Source organism: Urocampus carinirostris, chromosome 2, assembly GCF_059441175.1.
Source record: "Urocampus carinirostris isolate Australia breed hairy pipefish chromosome 2, RoL_Ucar_1.0, whole genome shotgun sequence".
NCBI lineage: Eukaryota > Metazoa > Chordata > Actinopteri > Syngnathiformes > Syngnathidae > Urocampus > Urocampus carinirostris.
This window is the reverse complement of record NC_142350.1, coordinates 12,220,001-12,244,827: the sequence shown is the minus strand read 5'-3', so window position 1 is coordinate 12,244,827 and position 24,827 is coordinate 12,220,001. Positions and strand designations below refer to the sequence as shown.

Genomic DNA, 24,827 nt, shown 5'->3' with positions numbered 1-24,827 from the left:
CTCAGAACAGGCTCAAACCGCAGTGTCTTGAGATTACACTATCGCACAATATTGATTGGGTTTTGGTCCATGGTGCAGCCCTACTCAACAAACTATTCTACTTTCAACTTTTTGAGGAAACTACAAACGACACATTCCACCTCTAAAAATTCCCAAACGCAGGATGTCATGATAAGTCTACTTGCAATAAGGGACCTTTTTTTCATATCTTTCCAGCAGACCACAGTTTGCTGCACAAAGAGCGTCAAAATGACCAATCGGATGGAAGAGGGACACAGATCGAGCCAACCGGGTGAGTCACAAGACCAGGGTCAGAGGTCAGGGATGATAATGGGGGCTGGAGAGGGCGGAAATTTCCTACCTCATGGTAAAGGAGGGCGTGTGTGCCTGTTTACATATTATCTGGCGTCAGCATACACTCCTGCGGTGACCTCTGGCAGAATGGACAAGCAAACACTAAGGAGCTGCACAAAAACCAATTGCCAGATGGTCAGCTAGCTTCCCTTGATGCTCAGCTGCGAGCTTAAGAACCTGAGCTTTAAAATAAATAACATAAAAACACCACTTACTAGCCAAATGAGGGCTTTGCAGGAACTGGGGATTAGTCAACAAAATCGATAACGAATTTTATTGTCGACTGTTTTCGCTAGATACATTTTTATAACAGAGAGAGGCATCTCTACATGAATATAAACCCTGCCTAGAGTCACTTGCACGCAATGGCAGCTGTCTGGAGCGGTCACAAACATACAGAAACGGCGGTGTCAAAGGAGCATTTTAACCTGGATACGGCGAATAAAAAGACTTACCTGCATTGTTTGCAAAACAGACCTCGAGTATCATGGCAGTAGATTGGTGACAAACGAGCTTTTTCAGAGCATGTCAGACATTTTGAGGTGGGGTCTGTCATTTGAGCTGTTCTTAAAGCCCCAGCGTGTAATATTTGACCTCTGAATTGCACTGTGTTGTGTGGTGCAAGTAGGGGCCAGTGCCACGGAGCACAGCATAGCGGCAGGATGCCGGACAAACACAGCGATGACCTAAGTAGAGATTCGACTGTGAATAAGAAATCCAACTTTCTCAACCTTTTTTTTTTTTTTTCGGAAAAAGTAATTAGTATGATAGGTTATGTATTTTTGCAGAGTATTCAAACCAACCCCTTACCGTTCCTGTAAAATTCGCCTGAAATCCCAATCCAGGACGTACCCACGGTAAATTGCATGATGTTCTTAAACCATTTGGAGAATGCGGACCGTTTTGGTTTCTTTTGAAAGGTGAGACTGCAGTTTTGTCCTTTACTAAAATAATCATTCCCAGTGCTACTAACATCGAGTAATCAGAGTTGGAACACACAGAGATAGAAGTTTTTTATTCTCGCCTGATTTTTTTTGTATGCTATCAAATGCCTGCAAAAGAGTGTAGCATTGGCATGTTATCTGAAAAAATGGTGAGACAATAGCTTAAAGCCTTACCTATTACCTTGTCAAATTTGATCATAAGCTGAAAAAGTAAACATTGTATTTTACACATTTTTCTAAGGGTAGGTCTAGTCGTTTCCAAAAGTGGCCAACACTAAAAACGTTGCAAATGTGTATTTCGCTTTGGACAAATTTTTAGACCTTGTAAAAGAGTTGTAAACTTTTGAATGTTCTTTCTGCGTCTCTATCACCATTGTGCACACTTGCACGTAAAAACAGTGCATAAAAATAAATCACTAGTGGCATTAAGCACACTTATTTCAGGGTCTAATTTGATTACAATAGGGACATCTTCATATTGATTAATTTAAAATTTCATTTGCTAACAAATGTGTCAATCATAATTGTGAGGTTTAGGAATTCGGGAAGACCCCGACTGAACTCATATTTACATGCATGAGCAGGTCACGGCAGATGTAGGTCACAGAGATAGTGAAAGGGGGGACACCGAGTTTGAGGAAACACTCTGCGCTTGCATGTAACATGACCTTAGATAGCATTTCATGTTTCCACCATGTCCTACCAAGGTCATAAGTGTGTGCTCTAAGAGGACGAACTGATAGAGGAGTTGACTTTAAGAGCACTTATCTTTAGGAATGTTGACAGTATTTATACACCACTTTTTTACATGCTTCAAAATGGCAGGGGCAATACAACATTGTCATTGGGGGAACAAAGTCATGATGCAGTCAACTGGGGAAATAAAATACCATATTTTCTGGACTATAAGGTGCACCTAAAAACGCCAAATCGGCTAGAATTTTGAAAATACGCCTTATAATCTGATGCAGTCTCTATACACCGCAGAATACGGTGGGTGTATTTGGAAATGCATACAGTAATTATAGGAGAGCGTAACTAAACGCAGGATTCGTACACCTTTTCATGGCCAGATTCAAGCACTTTTTAAGGACTTTCAAAAAAATATTCAAATTTCTCCGTTGCCATTAAAACAGCGCTGTCAAATTCATTTTAGCTCAGGGCTACATAGTGGAAAGAGCATTCTTGTAGAGGCCAGAACTAGTAGATTAGAGTAAGACAGAAAGAGAGAAAGAGAAAAAAAGTGTTAAAGCAAGTAAGAAAGCAAGTCAAGTCAATTTGTATAGCCCTTAATCACAAGAAGTCTCGAAGGGCTGCACAGACTGACTATTATTAGACCATCCCTTGATCTAAATCCTACTTGAGGGCAAGGAAAAACTCAAAACTTCGTCATTATAGATTGCCATCATTAACAATACTTTTCCAGAAATAATACAAAATACTACTAAAGTAATACAATAGTACAAAAATACTACAAAAATACAAACACAGTCATTCTTCAAAAATGCAACTACAGTAATACTACAACATACTACAGAAATACTATGAAAATGCTTCTGTAGAAATACTCCTGCAGGAATAGTACAAAAGAGACAAAGCGGAAAATGAAAAAAGAGGGAGAAAGGAAAACGAGGGAAAGAAAAGTAAAAAAAGAAAAAAAAGAAAGTGACATAGCAAGAAAGAATGAAAAGATAAAGCAAGATAGAAAAAGAGACTGAAATGAAGAGAAAAAGAGGAAGAAAAAAAAAACAAACGCGAAAGTAAGAAAGAAAGAAATTGAAATAAACAAAGAAAAGAGAACGTTAAAAATAAAGGAGGAAAAGAGATAGAAAGAAAGAGGGAACAGAAGAAGAAATTCAATGGCAAAGCAAAGCCACCAAAGAGCAGTGCCGGCATCATTTTTAAGCAGGTCTGTTTTTCCTCATTTAATTTGGGGTCTATCAAGTCAAAAACATAACATAAAAAAAAATCAAGCGTTTCCAAAGATTTCAAGAACCTGAACAAACCCTCTAGACGGAATTTTACGGAATACTACCGCATTAGTGCAATGATTGATCGATCAATAAACATCGCTGACCAAAATCAAAAAACGTTGCATGAGATGGGATTTGAACCCATGTAGTGATACCGACACGTTACCACTAGACCACCAATGGTACAGATGACTTACGAAAAGGCATAAGAGCTCATCTCGTTATCAAACTATTTAACTAACTGTGCCAGAAACATTTGCAAAGAGCACTTTGTTCTGCTCTTTGACAGGTTAAACAATCTCTGGACTTCTTCACCAGCCAGCGAACGTTAGAGAATGGAGAGGGCAAAGTATTTCAACTAAATACTATTCAAGCTATTTTGCTTACGTATACATATTAAACCACAACGTTACAGATGCACAAGTGAAGTTGAGAGACTGATTAACCCAGCAATGTCAAACATAAAGTCTGCGGTCCGGACTTTTGGATGATTTAATCCGGACTGCCATGAATTTCTGAGTAGGTCAAAAAAAAAGCTCTAGATTATTTATACCAAAAGTTAGGATTTTTCACGTGTCACATACATCACCAGTGGTCTAGTTATCAAGTGCCGGCACTCTAACTGCTGCGACTTGGGTTGGATTCCTGCTCCAGACAATGTTTTGCGATTTTGGTCAGCGACACTTGCCGATTATTGCACTAATATACACCGTAAATGTGTAAAGAGCCCAATGCTAATACACATGTGTAGTCTCAATTTATTGCACCTTATAGTCCAGTGCGACTTATATATAACAATATATAATATTTTTGCAGGTGCGGAAAATACAGAAAATACTATTCTGCTCTTAAATAATTCTCCTTAAAATAGAGGCCATTCCAGGATTATCTAAATGAAGAGAGGCAGTAACTGTCTAAAAGCCCGAGGAAATTGAAACTTGTGAAAAAGAAGTAGACTGAGATTCCACTTCTTTCAATGAGGACAGGATTTTTATTTTCCCTCAGATCCTTGAAATACTTCTTATACCCTCCCCCGCACAGCTCTCCATGCCCCATCCCCCTATGACCTTCATCCCTGCCCCCGTTGGACCTCACCCCGTGGGAGCCACCCCCTTTCAGGACCAGCTGGACATCTTGCATTTGGCAAGAAAAAAATCTGGGTAATCGTTTTTATTGAGCCAAGGTGAAAAAATGTTTCAAAGTATAAACTTCAAAATCAATTCTTCCTTCAGTTGCATAACAGAAAAAAACAGTCATTTGTGGTTCTTTTTAACCAATTTCAATGGCTTGCGACGTAGTTAAGACTTATTGCTAAGCGACATTAATATTAGGGGTCGATTGCGATTGTGGGTCGGTCCGATTATCGGCACCGATATTAGGGAATTTGACGGATATCGTATCGGCATATAATTAAGCCGATTATTAAACAACACCAGGGCAACAGCCATGTCGAACTTTTCTCTTCTTCTTCTGCCTTCTGTCTTGGACGCTACCCACCTCGCGCCTTCTGGTTGGATAAGCGACCGGGGGCAAAGCTACTGAAGCAGGAAGCCTGCTCCGCACGGTACGCAGTTACAGACTGCAGACTGGAGCAATAGTAAGGGTTGTCGCTAATATTTTTCATATTCACAAATATTTTTCCCATTTGCATTTTTTTTCCCTCCAGCCTTTTTTGTGACAACTCTTGACTGTTAAGTCAAGGAAATGTCGTCAACGCGCAGCGACGCACACTAAGCAGGTAAGGCGCTCATCTTGAGATCAAGTGGTCGCAGGTTCGATTACCGGCCCTCCGTGTTAGATGTCTAAGTGTCTTTGGGCAAGACACTGAATTCCAAAATGCTTCTCAGCGCTCTTCCGATAGAGCGAGTGACGCAAACAAAATCTGTATAATGTGCTTATTGAGAAATAATGATTACTGTATTTAAAACAAAAAAACGATCGTTGCCTGTAAAATGAGCTTATTAAGACATATCCCTGCAAACATCAACACTGGAGGCGACCCAATTTAGCTTAACACTATAATATTTACGACCACGACTTGTTGTACTTAAGTAGGCTTTATATAGTGTGCTATAGTAGTCTTATTGTAATGCCTGTAAATAGTGTATTGTAATAGCCTTATTGCAAAGCACGTTTATTGTACGTAGTTGTTCCCTGGTCACTGCAACCAGAGAAACTTTGTGAATGAGACCCTGGTTTTATTGGATTTCCCCATGTAAACAAATGTCGGAATCTAGTTTAAAATCGGACCATCTACTGTTTGCAAAGTAAGACACTTCAAACATTTTGTGTTTTGTGGCTTTGAGAAACTACAGGGGAATACCACACTTATTAGTCATGTTACCTGCGTTGAAATTCAAATGTATTTACTGTAAAAGTTTATAGAGCACAATTAAAGTTTTATATGAACTTCGATCAAATATTTGTTGCGTCTTTTTGCATTATTAAAAATTCCTTACTGCAATTTTTAAGTCAAGTCAAACCTGACTTTGTTAAAATTTTTGATCAACTGGAAAAGAATAACTGGATGCTCACCATTTCCATTTTGGAAATGAATAAGAAAAACCACAGTACTACAAAAAGGCGCTAAAAATTGACTGGGTCCATCTCACCTGCACGGCTTGTCGTCCTTTTTGTGCGTCGGCCAGGAGCTGGATGGTGACGGACCTGCAGTCTTGCAGCGCATCTTGGAGGTATACAAAAGTGTGGCCCACGTGACGGCTCATGCTGCACTCCCTGCAGATGGGCACCGAGCAGCTCTCGCAAAAGAAAAGGAAAACCTGTAAAAAACAAGGACGCAAACATACCAGTTTATACCATCGGTGCATACCACTGCATTACTATTTATTTGATGCATGTTAGGGACGTGTTATAAGTAGTTACCCTTTTTGCAAAAGTCCTGTTTAGTAAATGTATTCTTGTCTGAACATTTTGCAAAAGATGCATTTAATCAATAAAACCTTTAAATGTGTGTGGTCTGGCATTATTCAAAACCGATTAATATCATAATCTCCCAGTTTGACCAATAAGTATTGAAATCTAATTTTGGGCCAACCCTGTTTCAATTGTAATTTGTATAATATATAAAAAGCTAAATTGCCCCCAATAAATTTACTTTTTATCAAGTAGTGGATTGGCCGAGCTACCTCAGAGAAAATCTTACTCGAGCTTCCGTTGTTACTGATCCATCTCTGCCCCAACTCGTGAACTCAGTTGCTTACAAAGTAATTGTAGGCTTGTAGAGACTTGTAAGCCTTAAGTAGTCCTGGGTATTGGAACTCTGAGATCACGAGACGGTTTGCGATATTGGGGGTTGTTGTACCCGGGAGCTTTCCATATTGTCACTCAACTAGCTCCATTGGAGTTCTTAAGGATCTTTGCACCAAACGACCTTCAATTTGTCCAAGTTTTCCTTTCATTCCTTGTGTTTTTTCATCATGTGTTAGTGTTTTCCTTCCACAACTTCATAACTCTTGTCTTGATAAATTCACCATTATCATCTGTAATGGAAAACAATTACAAACTTGAATGTCAATAGTGTACATGGTGTTCTAAAAGTCTTATATTTTGACATTGAATATCTCGGAAATATAAAAAAAGATCTAGTAAATTCAGAAAGCTTGTAATCTCATTTTTTACAAGAAATGTTCAAATATGTTTAAAATGAACACCATTAGTCACGCGGCACACATTAAGCCAATAGTCAGATTCTTGCCAAAATTTGTCCTATCATTGGATGGTCAATCTCTTGGAATAGGGGGGTTATAGACCCAGCCTTTTGACAAATCCCCACAAAAGGAAATCACATCGTGTGTGATATGGAGTGCTGGGTGGCCAGGACATAAAATAGTGAACATTCTGTCCAAAGTGACCAAACTATCTGTCTGGCAGTATTGTGTTCAGAAATTATCTAACCCCTAGGCTCCACTGTGGTGGCACTCCATCTTGTTGGAAAAGGAAGTCACCAGACTCCTACTCAATTAATCCATTAACCAGTCTTCCAGCATGTCGAGGTCTCATCATTGACGGTAGTCTTTCAAAGAAGAATGGTCCATTGACAGCTTTCCCTACCATGGCACAGATACACCTTTGGGAAATCTCGCTGATGCTTAAGAAGATCATGTGGATTCTCAGTACTACATATGAGAGTGTAACGCTGCCATTTAAATGAAAAGTCGCCTCATCGCTTAAAACAAGCGGTTACAAATCAGTCATCTTCCATCTTCTGTTGCATTGCAATGCTAAACTTACAATAAGCTGGTTTATTGGTGTCCAACTGTTGGACTAACTAACTTGTCATATGCGCAGTCGTTTTCTTAAAACAACGTCAAACAGTTGTTGTAGCACGCCACCTTCTGGCTCTTTTGATTGATTTACTGTGTGCTCCACTGTAAATGCAGTTCAAACTTGTACAATCACATATTCTGAAGTTGAGCATCTGTGAGGAATTTACCATGCCATCTCACGATGGACTTCCTCTCTGGTGGTTCCTTTCCAAATTTTCTGCGAAATGCACGTTGAACTGTCCACGATTCCCTTTCTTGCAAATTCAAGCGCACAAAACGCTTTTTCAAGTTGAGTGCATGCCATTAAGTGGTCTGAAAATAAATTTTATAAAATCAATAGCCTTACGAAAAACAGAGTAATTAGGGTTAAAATGGGAACTTTTATCAAAGTTAAGGAGTTATGGGGACTTCAAATGTGCTCAAGACTTTTGGAGCACCCTGTATATTGGAAGAGACCATTTGCATGTTAAATTTACAGTACTTGATGTAAATCTGAAATGACGATGACCTCAATTTACACTAAAAAACACAAACAAGAAAATTTAGTTGAGTGCAGCCCCACTTCCTTCCCACAAGGAACATCTAATCAATAAAAAAAGGACTGAATGACAAAAGCCATTCATATGCATGAGTGACCAGTGAGGCTCGTAAAAGATCCTTCTGTAAAACACAAAAACACATGGACTACAGGCAATCAAACCTTGATCAATAACTATTCATAGCAAAGCTTTCGAGATGTTTTTATTCTATTGTGGAAACAGAAGCAGCACATCACTTTTGGTAGAGCCCACCCCTTGAGAGAAACTAACTTAACCTTTGTCGCAAACACCTAAATTGTGCTTCAAATGTCGCCTCTGTGGGCTGATTGGTTGTAACGAAAGACTAATTAACTATGTGCTGACCATCATATCCGAAATAAAAGCAAGATCAATGGGCTCCGATGGCAGGAACACAGAGTGGATGGGGATGGGCCTGCAATCAATCTATCAATAACAACGGTTTTCCCCACGGAGCGGCATAATCTAATAGACGGCCGCTCAATTTAATCGGACGGCCGCCTCCTTTCTTGTTCTCCTTTTAGGGAGGCAAAATGTGTGCTAAGCTCCAACACTCAAGAAGCTCCTCTACCGTCCTCCTCCTCCACTATTGACATCTCCTGAATTCCAAGGGGACGCTGCATACAATAAAGAGGAATGTGTGAGGTAGAAAAGGATGAGCCCGATTGTGGCGCTTCAACCACCTGCCATATACACTCCAGGCAATAGGCCATATAAACAGTACACATATAAAACAGATACAAATTTAAGCTGACCTGCCACTAGGGCTGCAACGATACGTCAACTTTGTCGACCAAAAAACAATGATAGAAATAGTCAACAATGATTTCCATTGTCGACTATTGTCGCAAAACAAATTTTTCCAACAGAGAGAGGCATCTCTACATGAATATAATCACTGCGCAATATCCACTAGCTTCTCTATCTCGATCGGTAACAAAGAAACGGCAGCGTCAACAACAAATCATATAAAACTTCTGTTTGGAAGCATTTTAGCCTGGATACGACCAATAAAAAGACTACTTGCAATGTTTGCAAAGCAGACCTTTCATATCCTGGCAAAAGATTGGTGAATCACAAACAATTAAAGAGCATGCAAGACAGTTGAACAAAACGGTCTAAATCACCACGGTAAGATTTAAGACGATACGGTTTTGAAGACATGATCGTACATTTCATTCGCATAAGTATTGCTATAAAAGAGTTAGGTGTTATGCCCAACTGTGTGACACACGGATTTGAGATTAAATACATGTAGTCCGGATGACAAACAGTTGTTAAAACATTAAAAACAGAAAACATCAGGTATTAAGCTGTTGAGAATCGTTAAATTACATTACTTCACAAAATGCGCATATTTTTTTTTTGTTTTTTTACAGTTCTTCGGCTGCTAACGAGCTTGTTCTTGATTTACCGGGATCAAAATGTTAATTTGATATCAATGTATTATTTATTTAATACATTATGCATTATAAAAATGGACAAGTTTATTCATGAATTTAGGTCCACATTGATCGAGCATGGCGCCAATTTGGTTTTTAATTTTTCTTAAATATTCATTTGTGGTAAAAGCTTAAAATAATGGTGTAATAATTTTTTATTAAGGCAAAAAGAAACAAAATCTTATTTGAATTCATAACAAATATTCTTTAATAGCCATCTGAAACCCTCTACAGTTAATATAATTTCAACACAACTAGCATGACTCATCTTTCACTTACACCAAAAACTAACGGTGAAGGAAATAAAACGAGGCTTAGCTGAAACCCCCTAAAAAATATACAAAAACTTAAAGAACTCCCAGAAACTTCACAATAAGGAAAAAAAGTCAAAACAACATGACATAGATTAACTTAAAACAACATTTTTTAATGGAGCTTGTGAATTGAAAAGTGTGGGCACTTGTTATGGTAACAGCTAATCACTCAGCCTCCCACAATAGCGTGCTTTTTATCCTCTCAATCACAAAAACACACGTTTAATTGACAAACTTAATGTTATGTTATAAGAGCTACGATATTAGTCGCCACCTGAACGTGCTTCCCTAAAACAAGTTAACTCCACTTTTTACGCCATCTCTTAATCACACACACGCTTTTTTTACCACTAACTTTGTAAAATCTCAATATAATCAGCAATTTTGATTCCCGGGCATATCAAGACTCTGGAGTTAAAACAAGTACATAGTGGCAACTCTGCTAACGTTATTTTTCCCGTTTACCACTAACTTTGTAAAATCTCAATATAATCAGCGATTTAGATTCTAGGGCATATCAAGACTCTGGAGTTAGAACGAGTACATAGTGGCAACTCTGCTAACGTTATTTTTCCCGCTCAGTGGATACACCCTCGGTCGCTTCAGAGGGCGCAGTGTGGGTAGTATCAGAGACAGAAGGCGGGGGAGGAAGGATAGAAAAGCTTGACTGCATCTGAGCCTCAATAACCCCGTTTTGAATAAATAAAAAATTCTAAACCAAATTTCCAAATGTCGGTGCAGATAATCAGCCCACCTGACAATGGGTCGACCTTTATTTTTGACTTATGCTCCTTTGCGGACTTATGCGCTTTGTCTTTACTCTGTCTTTTACTCACTGCTTTCTAAACGTTTATCCATCAGTTTGTTAGATGAATAATAACACCCGAAATTTTACACAAATTGAAAGCATCAATTTAAAGACATGCATCCTCTATTAATCTATTAAAACTCATTCGTATTCCGCTTGGAGTTTTTTTTGTGCGAGAGGATGGGGAGGGTGGCCCCCATGCCCACCCCCCAACATGCTACCGCCACGCGCTAATTCATTCTCAGCACTAGGCCGCGACCACACGAGGGGGCAGGGCGTGACAAAGGTTGCTTGGCGGTGAGTTATAGGATTTCATTAGTGTGCCGGATGTTACACTTTGGCCATTAATCTCTAGCTTTTCTGCATCTCACAATCAAACACGCCGGAAGCGTCAACCATTGTTTATAGTAAATTTTGGTGAATGAAACTTCAATACAGTAATCCCTAGCTGTATCACGGTTCCGCTCCTTTGCGGATCTTGGTCGTGCATTGTGTTCTGCATTCTAATTGGCTAAGCAGTCGCCCCCCCCTTTTTGCGCCTGTGCATCAATGACGTTGTGGTCGGAGTTGCACACGCACGTTAAACAGCTGGACAACCCACATTAAGTGTAAATCTTTTTCAATTTCAAGTTTCTCTAAAAGCTATGTCAACAACACACTCTGTTCCGACAAAAGTACCGGCCTCTGGGTTCAAAAGACAGTGGCAGATGCTTTCTATCACTTTGATAGGTCTTCAGTGACTTGAAAAGCGCTATATATAGACCACAAACCATATACCTCTCCACCCGCTAAACCTGCTCAGAAACCATATGCGGGTCTTTGGAGCTCCCTCGTGGCTCTCTGCCGCTTTTTCAAAAATATTGATTTTTGTAGGACAGAAGCAATAAATTCAGTTTTACATAACAGCCACATGATGGTAGCAACATATCATGTAAAGTGAAGTAGATTGGGTCCTTAATTTATTAGGTTCAGCAATAAAACAGCAAAGTTATTTTTGATATCATGATATAACATTACAGAATGTAATTGTAAATAATGTTTGTCAAGTACAGTACTTTTATTTGTTAAACAAATATTTGAGCCTGAATATTGGGTTTGTCGAGTAATGATTTGATGAATAATTAAATGTTCACATTATGCGGGGTTGTTTTGCCCCTCATTACCAATGATAACCGAAGGATTACTGTACATGAGAGTGATTGGTAATTAAATAAAATAATTAATTGATTTATGTATTTACTTCACAGGTTCTGACTATAGCGAAACCTTTTCGGAATGCAAACCTCCCAAAAACAAGAGATTTGTATTTTGCCCAAATTGCCTTTGTCTAGGCCGCAACAAGTGCCACATATTGTTTTTTGTGGTTGTTCCCTTTTTTACTCCTATTTTAAAAAACATTATTTTAGTATACCTGAGCAAATTTCCAAGTGCCTAGAACAAAGTACACATCCCCCCCAATAAAATGTACAGCCAATTGTGGCGACACCCTTCCTCCCACCCTGCAGGCACTGGGAACTAGGGAAGAGGCCACGAACCCAAGCAGCCAGTAAAATCCTTCCAAGCCGAATGGGGGAGTGGGGGTAGGGCAGAGTAATGTCACACTGGCTGCCAGAAAATAACCGGGCTTGCTCAACAAGAAACACGCTTATGAATAGCTAAACCATATAACTAACACTGACCCCATTAAGTGACATTTCTGTTTACTTTTTAATCCTTACCAAAAGTTACAAAATATATCCTGGGGAAAGCTGGAAACATGATTGAGGGTTTTATTTTTCATATCATGCAACATAGAAGAAATAAGGCTGTTGGGAAATTTTATCTAGATTTGAATTGAATATATTACAGCACACCATACATTTAATACGTGATGACACAGAGCTAAATTAATTTGCATCAATTAAACTATTTATTACATATTACAAAACTATCCTTCAACACAATGCATTTTAAGTTAGAAAAATGTATCCAAACATGTATAATTAACATGAACCAATATTATTAGCTGACGTTTGTTCAACTGCAGGATTTTACTATTTGACTCCATGCATGCGGCCACATCCGGGGACTTTTTCCTTTTCACCAAATGTCAATGAGTAAAACTTAAAACAATAAAAGTGCGGGTGTCAGGTGACGGGCCACAAAGTGACATTCCGACAGGTCCATCAAGTCAAATATTTGGCTGCTCCGGACAACCACTAGTAAGAACTTCCTTTTCCAAACTGAACCTGCAGATATCAGGTCTGGGTGAAGCAGGAGCAGTGATTTCCCACATGTGCTGGCGGTTTAACTTTTATCTAAATGAAAAACGAAACCCCCCAAAAAAGATGAAAAATTAAGAGTTGGAGCGCGCCTAAGAATCTCAGATACTTGCACACGCAAAATTGATGATGCTTTCAGCATGTAAAATATTTTTAAGTTATCTATAAAACCGGTGTAACTCACCATCACGTCCCCTGGCCGGCTTCAACTTCTTCGAAAGTAAACGAAAGTGGCTTTTTTACATCAAGGATAATCCATAGAATCCAACCGTGTAAAATAGTCACTCCAAAACACACGATAATGCTGACAGATAAATAGTAGTCCGCCTTGAACAATCTGCTTCGTTCGACGTTGCTTGAAAAATATAAATATCTTAATTGAAACGCTTTTGTTTTGTTGGCAGTGAATTTTGCATACCTAATATTTTTACAAATGAAGAAAAAAAATATTAAATTCAACATTTTTGGTTTCACTATGCATTTATTATGTAAGAAAAGAATAAAACTAATAATCAGTATTGGCCCGAAAAACCCACATTGGTCGATCCTTAATCCCAATATGAATTGCATTGTTTAAAAAAGTAAAGGCCCAAAAAGTTAAAAGCCAAAATTGACTAAATCTACACAACAATCAGGGTGGGTTTTTTGTTTTGTGGCAATTGTAAAATACAAAGTCCATGACCTTACATCTGACGTAAACTATATGTTATGTAACGTAATAAAATCTTCCCCCTCTCGTTGTTTTTTCCCTGCTTTCTCTTCTCCCTTATTCCTCTTCGGCTGATAGCCACCGCCCTCTCGTGGCAGCTCACCGTTGGCTGCTTGCCACGGACGAGACGCGCTCGTCGAAGTTTTGAAATCCTGCCAGCTACGAGACGCTCTCTTGGAGGTTTTGAAAGCCTGCCAGATAGGAGACACGCAAGGGGGGCGCTGGCTCGGATCCGGGCGCCCTATTGGACGGGCCTCCGAGCTCAGGAGCAAAACAAGCCGGTTAATGTCAGCGTGGCCTCCTTTGCTGGCACGTGACTGAGTGTTGTGTGTTACAGTACAGACAGTATGGAGGGGGCGTGGGAAAGGAAGAATGTGGTCGCCTTGCAAAACTAATTGAGCCTCAATGTCAAGACGCGTTATAGAGAATTAGCACCAAATGTTACGCAATCAAAAAGGGTGAAGCAGGAGCCAATAAAGAAGCCGATAAAGGCCGAGCGCTTTCGGCCTATTAAAACTATGAGAGACAAATGGGTTGGGCGGAGATCAAACGCCAGAACACACACACTGGCTCACATATAAACCATATTGCCTAGGAAAGAAGGCAATGCTGGCTACTGTATTTTCCCCACTATGAGTCACACCGGATTATTGGGCGCACGCCTGAGTCTTTTGTCATATTTTTTCATATATAAAAGCACACAGGTCTATACAACGCATGAAAATAAAATGACAATGAGTGCTACTATATAGTAATAGGAATAAGAAAACCACTTGCACGATTCCTAAAAACTCGCACATCTTACCAGCGTGATTTTGGTGCAAGGTCATTAATCGATAGCCTAATTTATTTGGCATCATGCAGTCCGCGGCTAAGTATTTTTAAACATAGCAAGCACACCAGTATTTCCTCGTCTAAGACAGAGTTCACAGTGAAGGTGATTGCTACATATGCTTTGTTTAAATTCCTAGTCTTAGCTTTCGGGAGACATTTCATTTTGATGTTAATCCCTCTGCCCGTCTTCTCATTCCGGTTAAATATTTTAAATGGCGTCATTGGAGGGTTTGCAACTTCATGTCCACACTTCGTACTCATTCTCTCGCCCATGCATGTGAAAAGCACACCAGGCGCACACTCAATTAGAGCGCAGCTGCCCTCTATTGTAGTAGAGGTGAGATTGCACTTTATTTTAGGTAGAAAAAAAACTTCCCGATGTCTTACGCGCACCACTTGGCGAGCCTCGTGCCCAACATTTAGTGCAACAATCTCAAGGTCAAAACTTCTATGCAAAAGGAATTGAACCCAAGTCACGGCAGGGAAGCTCAGAAATAGACTAGGGATGTCAAACTCATTTTCAAGGAGGAACACATTGGTGTAAATGCTGCCTTCAGAAGGCCCGATGTAACATAAATGTAACTAAATGTAATGGAATAGTAGGTAAAATAAACCGAATGCCTCCTTGAAGTAAATAACTTACATTGGAAAAATGTAGCTACTAGGTTACACACTAAATATTACCCCAAAATCTAATTGGACAGATTTGGGATCATTTCTCATTTCATTGGCATTTATACAGAAACACTGGCATGTAATGGCGCTCGGTCATCACTCTACAGATGTTGTAGTTAACAGGCATTGTGGGAAATGTTTTAGGTGAAAGCACTCTTTCGACCTATTCCTTTTTATACGCTCAGGACATTCTAAGGTCTCACTGGCCACACAAAATGGAGTGGCAGGTTATGAATTCCGCACATGTACATTAGACCATTTGTGATAGATGACTTATCAAAAGACTTTATATTTTGTATCAGGGTCACAACTTTTTTTACTCACTGTGCCAGAAACATATGCTATACAGGAGGTAGAAAACTAAATTGTCTTAAAAGATTAAAACCAATTAAGTCCAATTCATCATCAGATACACCAAAGAGTTGTTTTCCTCATCAGCTTTGTTTCATTTATCTAGCTCTTTCAGGACGACAGTGTTTTCTCCATTTTCTAAAATTCGTTTCTGGCCCTGAGAGCAAAAACAGTGTGATAATGAGATAAAATCAAATGCCTTTTCAGCTGTCACCAGAATCACTCGTGGTCTAGTGGTTAGGTTTCGACACTCTCACCGCCATGACCCAGGTTCGATTTTTGTTGAAAGCCATGTTTTGAGATTTTGGTCGGCTATGTTTTTTGATTGATCAATTATTGCATGTATTAACGCACACGTATAAATACTGTATGCATTTCCAATCCTTCCCAGCAAATGTTGGACTTTCAAATTTCAGGGCCAATTCCAGGTTTTCAGGTGCGACCGATAGTCCCGAAAATACAGTAATTAAGTCTCGATGTCAGGTTGCATTACAGTGAATTAGCACCAAATGTTACGCAACCAAAAAAGGGTGAACCAGCAACCAATAAAAATGCCGATAAAGGCCGAGCCCTTTCGGGCTATTACATTTATAAGGGCCAAAAAGGACCAAAAGCCGCAACACACACACACACACACACTGGCTCACATCACACAGGAAGAAGGCAACACAGGCTAATTACGGGACACATGTTGCAAGTTTAAAAGCCTGGAAGTCACAACTTCATAATCCACCTCTGCTAACTATTTGCACACTCGCAGGGTAACTACGTGCAGATGGCTAAAAAAAAAAAAAAACAAGGCTGCCACACACTTGCAGGGCCACTTCCAAACCAAAACCAAATAGCCACAGCTGACAAAAAGGGGCTCGCCTGGCTCCATGTTGCGCATTGTCGCACAAGACAAAAGGCCGCGCTGAGCGGACAAAATGGATACTACAAGGCTTACACTCAAAACGTGTGCAGACTTCAGTTTCCCTCAACAATCCTGGTGACCCAGGACCAAGTGATCGTTATCATTTGCCACATGATTAAATCAACTCTATGCAGAGGACAAAAATGATAATTTTCCTATTAGTAGACTTATCGTTTCTTTAGTCTGTGACTAGTCGACAGTTAAAAAGTTTGTTAGTTGCAGCCCTAGTGGTTACATTTATTCTACATCCCAATTACATTCAGTTGATTTTATACGTTACATCAGGCCTATTGAGGACAGACACTACGCTGATGTGGCCCTTAGTGAAAATGAGTTTGACAACTCTGATTTAGAGCATTTGTGGGAGGTCGTGGGCAATCGGGGCCGGGCCCTTTGTGGCAGTGATGACCGTTTAATCTATGGCGGGGACAGACAAGGGATTAGCCGCTGCTGAGACCGGACGGCTTGTGGATTTGGGTGTCGCGGGGCGCCGTCGCAGCAAGCCCAGGGCACTCCTTTGGTGTAATCCCATTTTCCATTTCGCGTTGTGCATACAAGCCGGGAAGCTTGTTGATGATACACGGCTCGACTTTATTGAGATTTGGCCCTTCAATGTAGTGATTGTCAACTGGTCCGACAATGGTTTCCCCTTTAACGAAAGTAAATATTGTTTTCAAATATGAGTGATCACTTCACGACTGTTAAAACATTTGCAAAACAAAGAAAAGAAAACGATCTGCAGGCATAAGATTCAATGATTTACTTGAAATGCTAGTACTTTGGGTAAAACGGTCAACTGTGCAAATAGTTTTACGAGACTTGTGTCAACCAAGACTGGTCCTTAAATAAATAGGCGTGTTGCAACAAATTGCCCAGTGTACATGCAAAAAGTATTTCCGGTTAGTCCCTAAAAAATACAATTTAGCAATTTAATAGTGCGACTGTTAATGGAGATTAAAACTACACACGAATAGCAATTTGGATACCGACTAAAAAAAGTGCGCCATCACATGAAGACAAATTTTCAACAAATTTTCCCAGCCCGTTAATTCACATTGGTAGTAAGGGGAGCATTCTAGAAACTAGTAGTAAAATGAGAATGACTGCAACTAACGATAATTTTCAGAATCAATGAATTGGTTGATTTGTTTTTCCTTGGTTAATCAGATTTCTTAAAGACATTCTTCATTTCCTCCTCTGGATTCAAATGTTGAAGTTTTGGACGGATAGAAAAATCGTGAAAAAAACAACAACAGAATATTCTATAATGTAAAACAATAAAGAAAATCCAAGTGTTTGTAAATTAACTTGACAAACAGTAATACATAGAAATATTTGCTATACGCCTGAAAATATGTAAGATACTCTTTCCTACCACTTGATCCAAAGATCGTATTATATTTGGACTAATAAAAAAAACAAAAAAGAAGGAGCAATACATTTCATTTTATTGTGTAGCAATATTTTTTTCCACGAAAATATATAAAAAATGTACACCAACTTTTCCAAATTGTAACACATTTTTTGGGAGGTTAAATTATTGAATACGATAAACATTCCCGGTATGAAAAAGGATGATATGCTTAAGAATTTGTAGAGTGAAACATGGCATTAATATAATTTTCCCTTTGCCTTTATTTCATTATTTTCAGGGTTTTTTTCCTCTGTATTTTTTTGCTAACTTTCTTTCATGATGAAACAGTCAAACACCACAAAGTAGAAACTTTAATGCCAATTTTGTTTGTAATAATGCAGTGTTCAATAAAAAAGATTTGTAAAAAATATAAGAACTTTTATAAAAACGGCCTCTGCCAGACACAAGTGGTCCCATAATTCTCAGCGTTGAAACGGAATTGTGGGCACTCTTATGTTCATTGATTTTATGTACATTGTGGCTCATAAATCATGTAATAAAATCAATCGATGATGCAATTAGTTGCCAACGCTTTTAATAAACTATTTTAATTGATTGATTAATTGTTAGATTAGTTGTTGAAGCCCAGAAAATGAGTCCTCACATTAACGTTACAGGCTGTTTTCTTTCGCAGTCATATGGACATTTTAAAGAAGACTTAAAAGCTACGTAGAGAGTCACATTCAAAAGAACCACATTGAATAATAAAATCATAAACATTTCTCATTCAAGCACTTTTTAAGGACTTTCAAAGTCAACATTTCAATTTCTCAAGTTCTATTAAAAAGAAGAATCCAGGGGAATCATGTAATTTGCAGATACACAAATATAAATATCAGCACATATGATTATGAGATCCTGAGTAAATCGCAAATTGATTTGTGGATCCAAACTGTAAATCTCTCCCATATAGGTGTTGCGTAGAATGATTGGTGCAGCAAGTTCTTCCCATTACAATTTTCCATTAGGGAACGCTTTTTGCATGGCCAATAAAAAAGGCCAGAATTTATATCTAATCTTTGCATTAATGCACAATTCATAGTGCTTTGTTTAGGTGTAGCATGCGTCCTCTTTGGGCACCACCTGTAGTGGCCAATGACACTTCATAGGCCAATGCCGTACAATCTAATGCCAGGTTTCGTTAATCATGAGGGAGAAAGCAATGTAATAGCAAAGTGAAGCCACTAGAAAGCAGTGCTAGAGTAATTTTCAAGCAGACTTTTTTGTGAAACTTGGTAACAATTTCAAGCACGTACAAGCACTTCACCCAAAATTTCCGATCCTTGAAACCACACGTTACAGTTCTAGCATTGAAGAGTTTCAAGCACCCATACAAACCCCGTATAATGTAGTAGACTTCTATTAGTGTTGGCAGCCAAATGGGTTTGCGTGACTTTTTTTTTTAGGTTTTATTAAAATGTTACGTATAACAAAATGGTTCACAGTGATTTCCTTTAGTTCAAAATATTTTGCTTGCTGAAGCCATCTTCTGGCTGAAATCATCTTTGCAGCCTCTGTCAAGGTGCTTCTGTGGCACATTCACCACGAGTTTCTCTTCGATGTGCTCGCATACACTTTTTTTAATCCTATTTTTGTGGTTTCGGTTGGCATTTGGACTTTATTTGGAACAGTCGGTCCTTTTCTTTCGGTTTTCTCATCCAACAATTAAAGAAAACCTTTAGCACACGCGAAAATTCACCATAGTTGCCACCCATTCTCACCCCTCCTTTTCTCAAGCCCCATGCTCTCGCTGCCCGGAACACCAATGAAGAGAGTAAGATAATAGCAGATAGGCGCTGTGAAAAAATACATGAAGGCTTTTTGAACTTAGTTGGGCATTGTTAACACATTCATAAAAGATAAAACACTTAATTTGAAACTTATTAAGGACACCTCAAACTACGCACCACCACATTTAACCATATTAAGAAAAGCTTTACACACTTAAGTCAATGCCAGACACTCACCACAAGAGTCATGCAAAGTGCAGCCACAGTCCTCCAGGCTTCAGTTCAACCGCACTGACAATCTCATATTGCCTCGCAGGCCCCGAATGGCTCATGGGCTATACAAGTTTGGGACCCTGTGCTAGATGATGAGGATACCCTGTGACACTCCCACAATGTAACTCATCTCACAGGTAGAGAAAGCTTGACCTTCTCTTGTGTCACTTCCTCCCCAGGGGTGCATAGTGAGTGAGGATGGCCTTACTGGGAAGAGAAGCCCTTACTGGAAAACGGAACGCACCTATTTACTGGCAAAGCGGGGGGGGGGGGGGAGGGTCAGAGCGGATATCAATTGGTCACCGTGATGCATTGAAAACAAGCAATTATGCTTAATGAATTGTCCATTACAATAAAGATGAGATGCGTTGCTTCTAGTTTCGGTTGAAAGACAACTGTATCTATTAGAAGCAGTATTAACATTATATTTTCCTTGCCCAGATTAGAATGCTTATAGTTCTTTACTTTCTTTATATTTCAGATGGAAATTTATGATAATGATGTCAGGGGTTATGGTGTACTGTATTTTCCGGGACCATGAGCCGCAGGTAAAAAACGCAAATTGACCAGAAATTTGAAAGTATACCGTGGGATACATTCAAATTGCATACACTTTATAAATGTGTCGCTTCACAAGGTTTTGAAATATACAACCTTATTTGTGCAATGATTGATCAATTTCTCTGACCAAAATCACATGGCATTGTATGCAACAGGAATCGAACCAGGTATAGTGTGATAACTATGATGTATAAATATGGGCAGCACGGCAGCGCAGTGGTTAGCGTGTGTGCAGGCACAGTTCTAAGGTCTTGGGAACCTCCTGTGTGGGTTCAAATCCAGCTACCGGACTTCCTGTGCGGAGTTTGTATGTTCTCCCCGTGCTTGCGTGGGTTTCCTCCGGGCACTCCGGTTTCCTCCCACATTCCAAAGACATACATTTCAGGTGGATTTGCCGATCCAAATTGTCCCTAGGTGTGAATGAGTTGTCTGTCCCTGTGTGCCCTGCGATTGGCTGGCAACCAGTTCAGGGTGTCCCCTGCCCACTGCCCAATGATTGCTGGCATGAGCTCCAGCACCCCCGCGACCCTACTGAGGATAAGCGGTGCAGCTAATGAGATGAGATATATATATATATATATATATATATATATATATATACATACATTTTTTTTCTCCTCTCAACTTTTTCATTTTTTTCTAGTGATGAGCCCTATACCGTTCCTGTAAAATCCCCCTAAAATCCCAATCCAAGACATATCGATAGTAAACTAAATGCTGTTCTAGAACGGTTTGAAGAACAAGGACAGTTTTTGGTCTATGTTGAAACTCTAAAGCTTTGTCAAATACTGAAATAACCATTGCCAAAAATATTGAGTAATTCGAGCTGGGTCACACAGAAATGGAAGATTTTTATTCTTGCCAGTTTCCTTTGCAATACAATGCCTACAAAAGAGTGTAGCATGGGAATATTAGCTGGAAAACTGGTGAGACAATAGCTTGAAGCCTTACATAGTACCTTGTCAAATTTGACCCCAATCCGAAAAACTAAACCTTGTATTTTACACAATGGTAAAATAATGGTAGGTCTAGGTGTTTCCCAAAGTGTCCATTCGGAGACAACTTTGGCATGAGTGTATTTTACTTTGGCCATTTTTTTAGTTATTTGTGAAAGAGTTGTAAATGTTTGACTTCTCTTTCTAGAAGTGAATACATGATTGTGCACAGTTGCAAGTAATCATGAATCACAATTGGATGTGCGCATGTTTACCATAGGTTTTGATTTAAATACATACCGTAAATGTGTAAAACTTACGTTGGGAATTCATTGGCTAACTAATGTGTCAATCTACAATAAATACCAGATTGGCTTAATATTTTTGAAGCCGAATTTGTCATGACTTTCTTTTTCCTTTCAAAACAGGCCCACATAGTCTGTCACAGTTTAAGGACCGTAAAAAAGCTTGCAATTGGCAAAAAGTGGAATCAATTAAAAGATCAGAAGCTGACGGAAGCATAAAAAACATGTGAACAGTCCGTTTATTTATAAAGGGGAGTAATGAAGCCAAACAGACGGATCAACAAAGATAGTCAAAAAATGCCGGAATGCTCTTAGGTAAATTTGTTTTTATCAGTCGGCATTATCGTGCGTTTTGGAGAAAATATTTTACACGGTTGGATTCACTCGACTGCATGAATGAAACCACACCATATTTGCAAGGAATCGTGTCATAAGTAGAAGTTCCTAGCACTTTTGGATGAGCTATGCAGTTTTTTGTTGTTTTTGGGTATCTCGTTTCAGACATATCATGATGTTACAGTGATATTTTTAAGTGGTCATCATGTCTTGAATCCCAAGAGTTTAAACATTCAAATAATATATCGCTTGACTTATTTTAGTGAATGGTGACATTGTGAAGACACGACTTTGTTTATGAACGTACAGTATCAGAACGTTAAAGGCAATCCAAATAAACATGACTTGACATCAAATAGATGGTTGCCTCCTATTTTAAGTACACTAGTACTATCAAGGAAAAAATGTCCTCTCCCCACATGAAGCAGGGCTTCCACAACGCAACCCCGTCCCATCATACGTTATTTATTTGGACAATATGGCTCCACCGAGATTGGTTTTCACTAGAGCTAACCTTACCCATGATCAAATAAATGAGTTAAGCGCGGGTTGCTACTTTGGAGGTGCCACCTTGAATGCTTGGTGTAGTGCACATTAGTGGATTCTGCAAAGCGTCCGTGCATGCATGCTTGTGTAAATACACATCAACGATGAGTAAGAAAAAAAACCTTGCTCCCTTTGAATCTTGATATATGGTAACAAGTTAGCTTTTCTGCCAGAGACCCCTCCACTTATCGCTGATGAACTCATCTGTGGATTTTGAATTGATTTTGTCTTTATTGTCATTGATATCGTTGTATCGTGCATTGTGTTCAGTTAGACAGCACACCGTGGGGACAAATTAGAGAGGGCGCTCTGTGGAAGGTACGACTGTGTGCGAGATTGTGACTTAAGTTAAACAGCGGGCGCTGCCTCTGTATACAAATTCGGAAGCTGAGAACTGCTATCTTAGAGCTGGTTGTTACATTGAAAAGAAATGCATCAATTAAATCGGACTCTGAGAAAAGTCAGAAGAGCTCATTGAAATTCTGAACACCAGCGGATGCTTCATGGATTATCATCGGGTTCCAGAAGCGACTCAGGCAGCGTCTGAGAGAAGGAAAGAGCGGTGCTGCTGGTCCAGCCTACTGCTAGGCTAAAAACCACAGCAGACTATCGCCAACGGCAGGTCCATTATCCATTAAATGAATGACCTTTAGCTTCAACTTGTGAGAAACCGCTACATTCAGGATGGCTTATTTTGCAGAGATCGGTTTTGATTCCAGGACACCCGAATTTAGCGTGCGGCTAGCCGGCCGCTCTCTTCGCTGCTTTCTTGGACTGAAAGGAGAAGCCCTCCAGTTTATTTTTACTTTTGTACAATGACAATAAAACCATTCAGTCACCTGGCATTATGTGTTGTTATTTGTAAAGCTACAATTGTTCTTTTGTTATAGTTGTATACTCTCAGTCGGTCATGATGCAATCTAGAAGTGAGTTTAACCAACTGGGAGCTTTTATGAAGGTGCTATTTTGCAGATTTTCACTTTTTGCAAGTGGCTCTGGTCCCCAATAACCGCAAAAAACGAGGGATATTCACCTTTTTATCAATAAACAAAATGACCAGCAAAATCAAGACAGCTTCATCTACTGTATATAATCGCATACAAGCCGACCCCTTAAAACTGCTCTAGCTAGCATAGCCACACGCTTAAGTGTGTGCAAAATGTTTTTTTCCTTTAAAATAAATTCCGGGTCGACTCTATTGTCCGGTATTTACGGCAATAGTAAAATCATCATGCTAATATTATATATCAAAGGACTGTGTGTGATATTCAGCACCTCCTAGTGGTACAATAAATTTTGTAAAGATAAATAAATGAGAGATTTGAAAAATGGGCAAAATACATAAAATATAGCAATGTTAATTTTAATACATTTTCATAGACAAATTTGTGTATATTTTCTTTTACATAGCGGAATCCATACCTAATGGTCGCCGCCATGTTAGTATGGCATCTTGTTGCTACGCTGTGCTCATCTGGCCGTCTAGTGGTCAGGTATTACACAATGTACCTTTAATGAATGTTTAACCTTTCCATCCTTTTGCACATTTGTACCTTTAAAATTTATTTTACTTGCACCGAAAGAAGAATCTCTCCTATCTCATATTTGTATAAGAACGCCAAAAGCCATTTTTTCATTCATCCGATAAACCTGTAAGTCGCCTCGCTAAACAGATGTGCCTTCATAGCACTCAATACACTTGAAATGAGCCGAAATCAGTTTACTTGATCCCTTTTCGTGGAAATGAAATACCCGAGTTAATGGATTAATCGTCACAGCCCGTCAGGCAGAATGTTACGGAGTGTGGTGGGCGTAATGCAAATGTTCTCACCTCATTGTCGTGGTGTTGGCAGAAGCTCATGCGATCCTGGAAGAGGGAAAGCAGCGCAAAGTTGTTTTGCAGAGACTGGGCTAGGGACATGTTGGCTTGAGCTGGGCTGTTGTTGACCCGGCCCAGGTGGAGGTTCTCCCCGAGCCTCTCCATAAAGTGGTCCTTGGTGAGCCTCACCCGTTGATGGGCACGCACGCAGTTGTCGCACAGATATTCTTGACAGTCGAGGCAATGGGACGTGGCCAGGTTCTCTTCATCGCAGGAGCTGCATTGAGGTTCTGGCATGAGATGCGGGGGATGCAGATGGCCTCCGTGGTTGGGGTGGAAAGCGGAGGAGCCCAAGCTGCCTCGGTTGGGGTGGTGGTGTCCATTCTTGTTCTGGATCTGCTCCTCGGTGCTCACCACCACATCTAACAGGTTGCTGAATAAGAAGTTAGAGGAGGGCAAGGAGTCCAAGCCGGATTCCGAGATGGAC

At 39.6% G+C, this 24,827-nt stretch overlaps 1 protein-coding gene across 1 annotated transcript in view; it reads right to left on the bottom strand.

Moving 5' to 3' along the window:
• The window catches only part of trim71 (tripartite motif containing 71, E3 ubiquitin protein ligase), a 48,890-nt gene that overhangs the window by 22,952 nt on the left and 1,111 nt on the right, over positions 1 to 24,827 (bottom strand). Inside the window, exons 1-2 of the mRNA XM_088328944.1 lie at positions 24,353 to 24,827; positions 5,884 to 6,051 (exon numbers count right to left, since the gene is read on the bottom strand). The exon at positions 24,353 to 24,827 is cut by the window's right edge and continues 1,111 nt beyond it. Of these exons, the coding sequence (XP_088185070.1) occupies positions 5,884 to 6,051; positions 24,353 to 24,827 (643 nt within the window). The remainder of the gene's footprint in view (positions 1 to 5,883; positions 6,052 to 24,352) is intronic.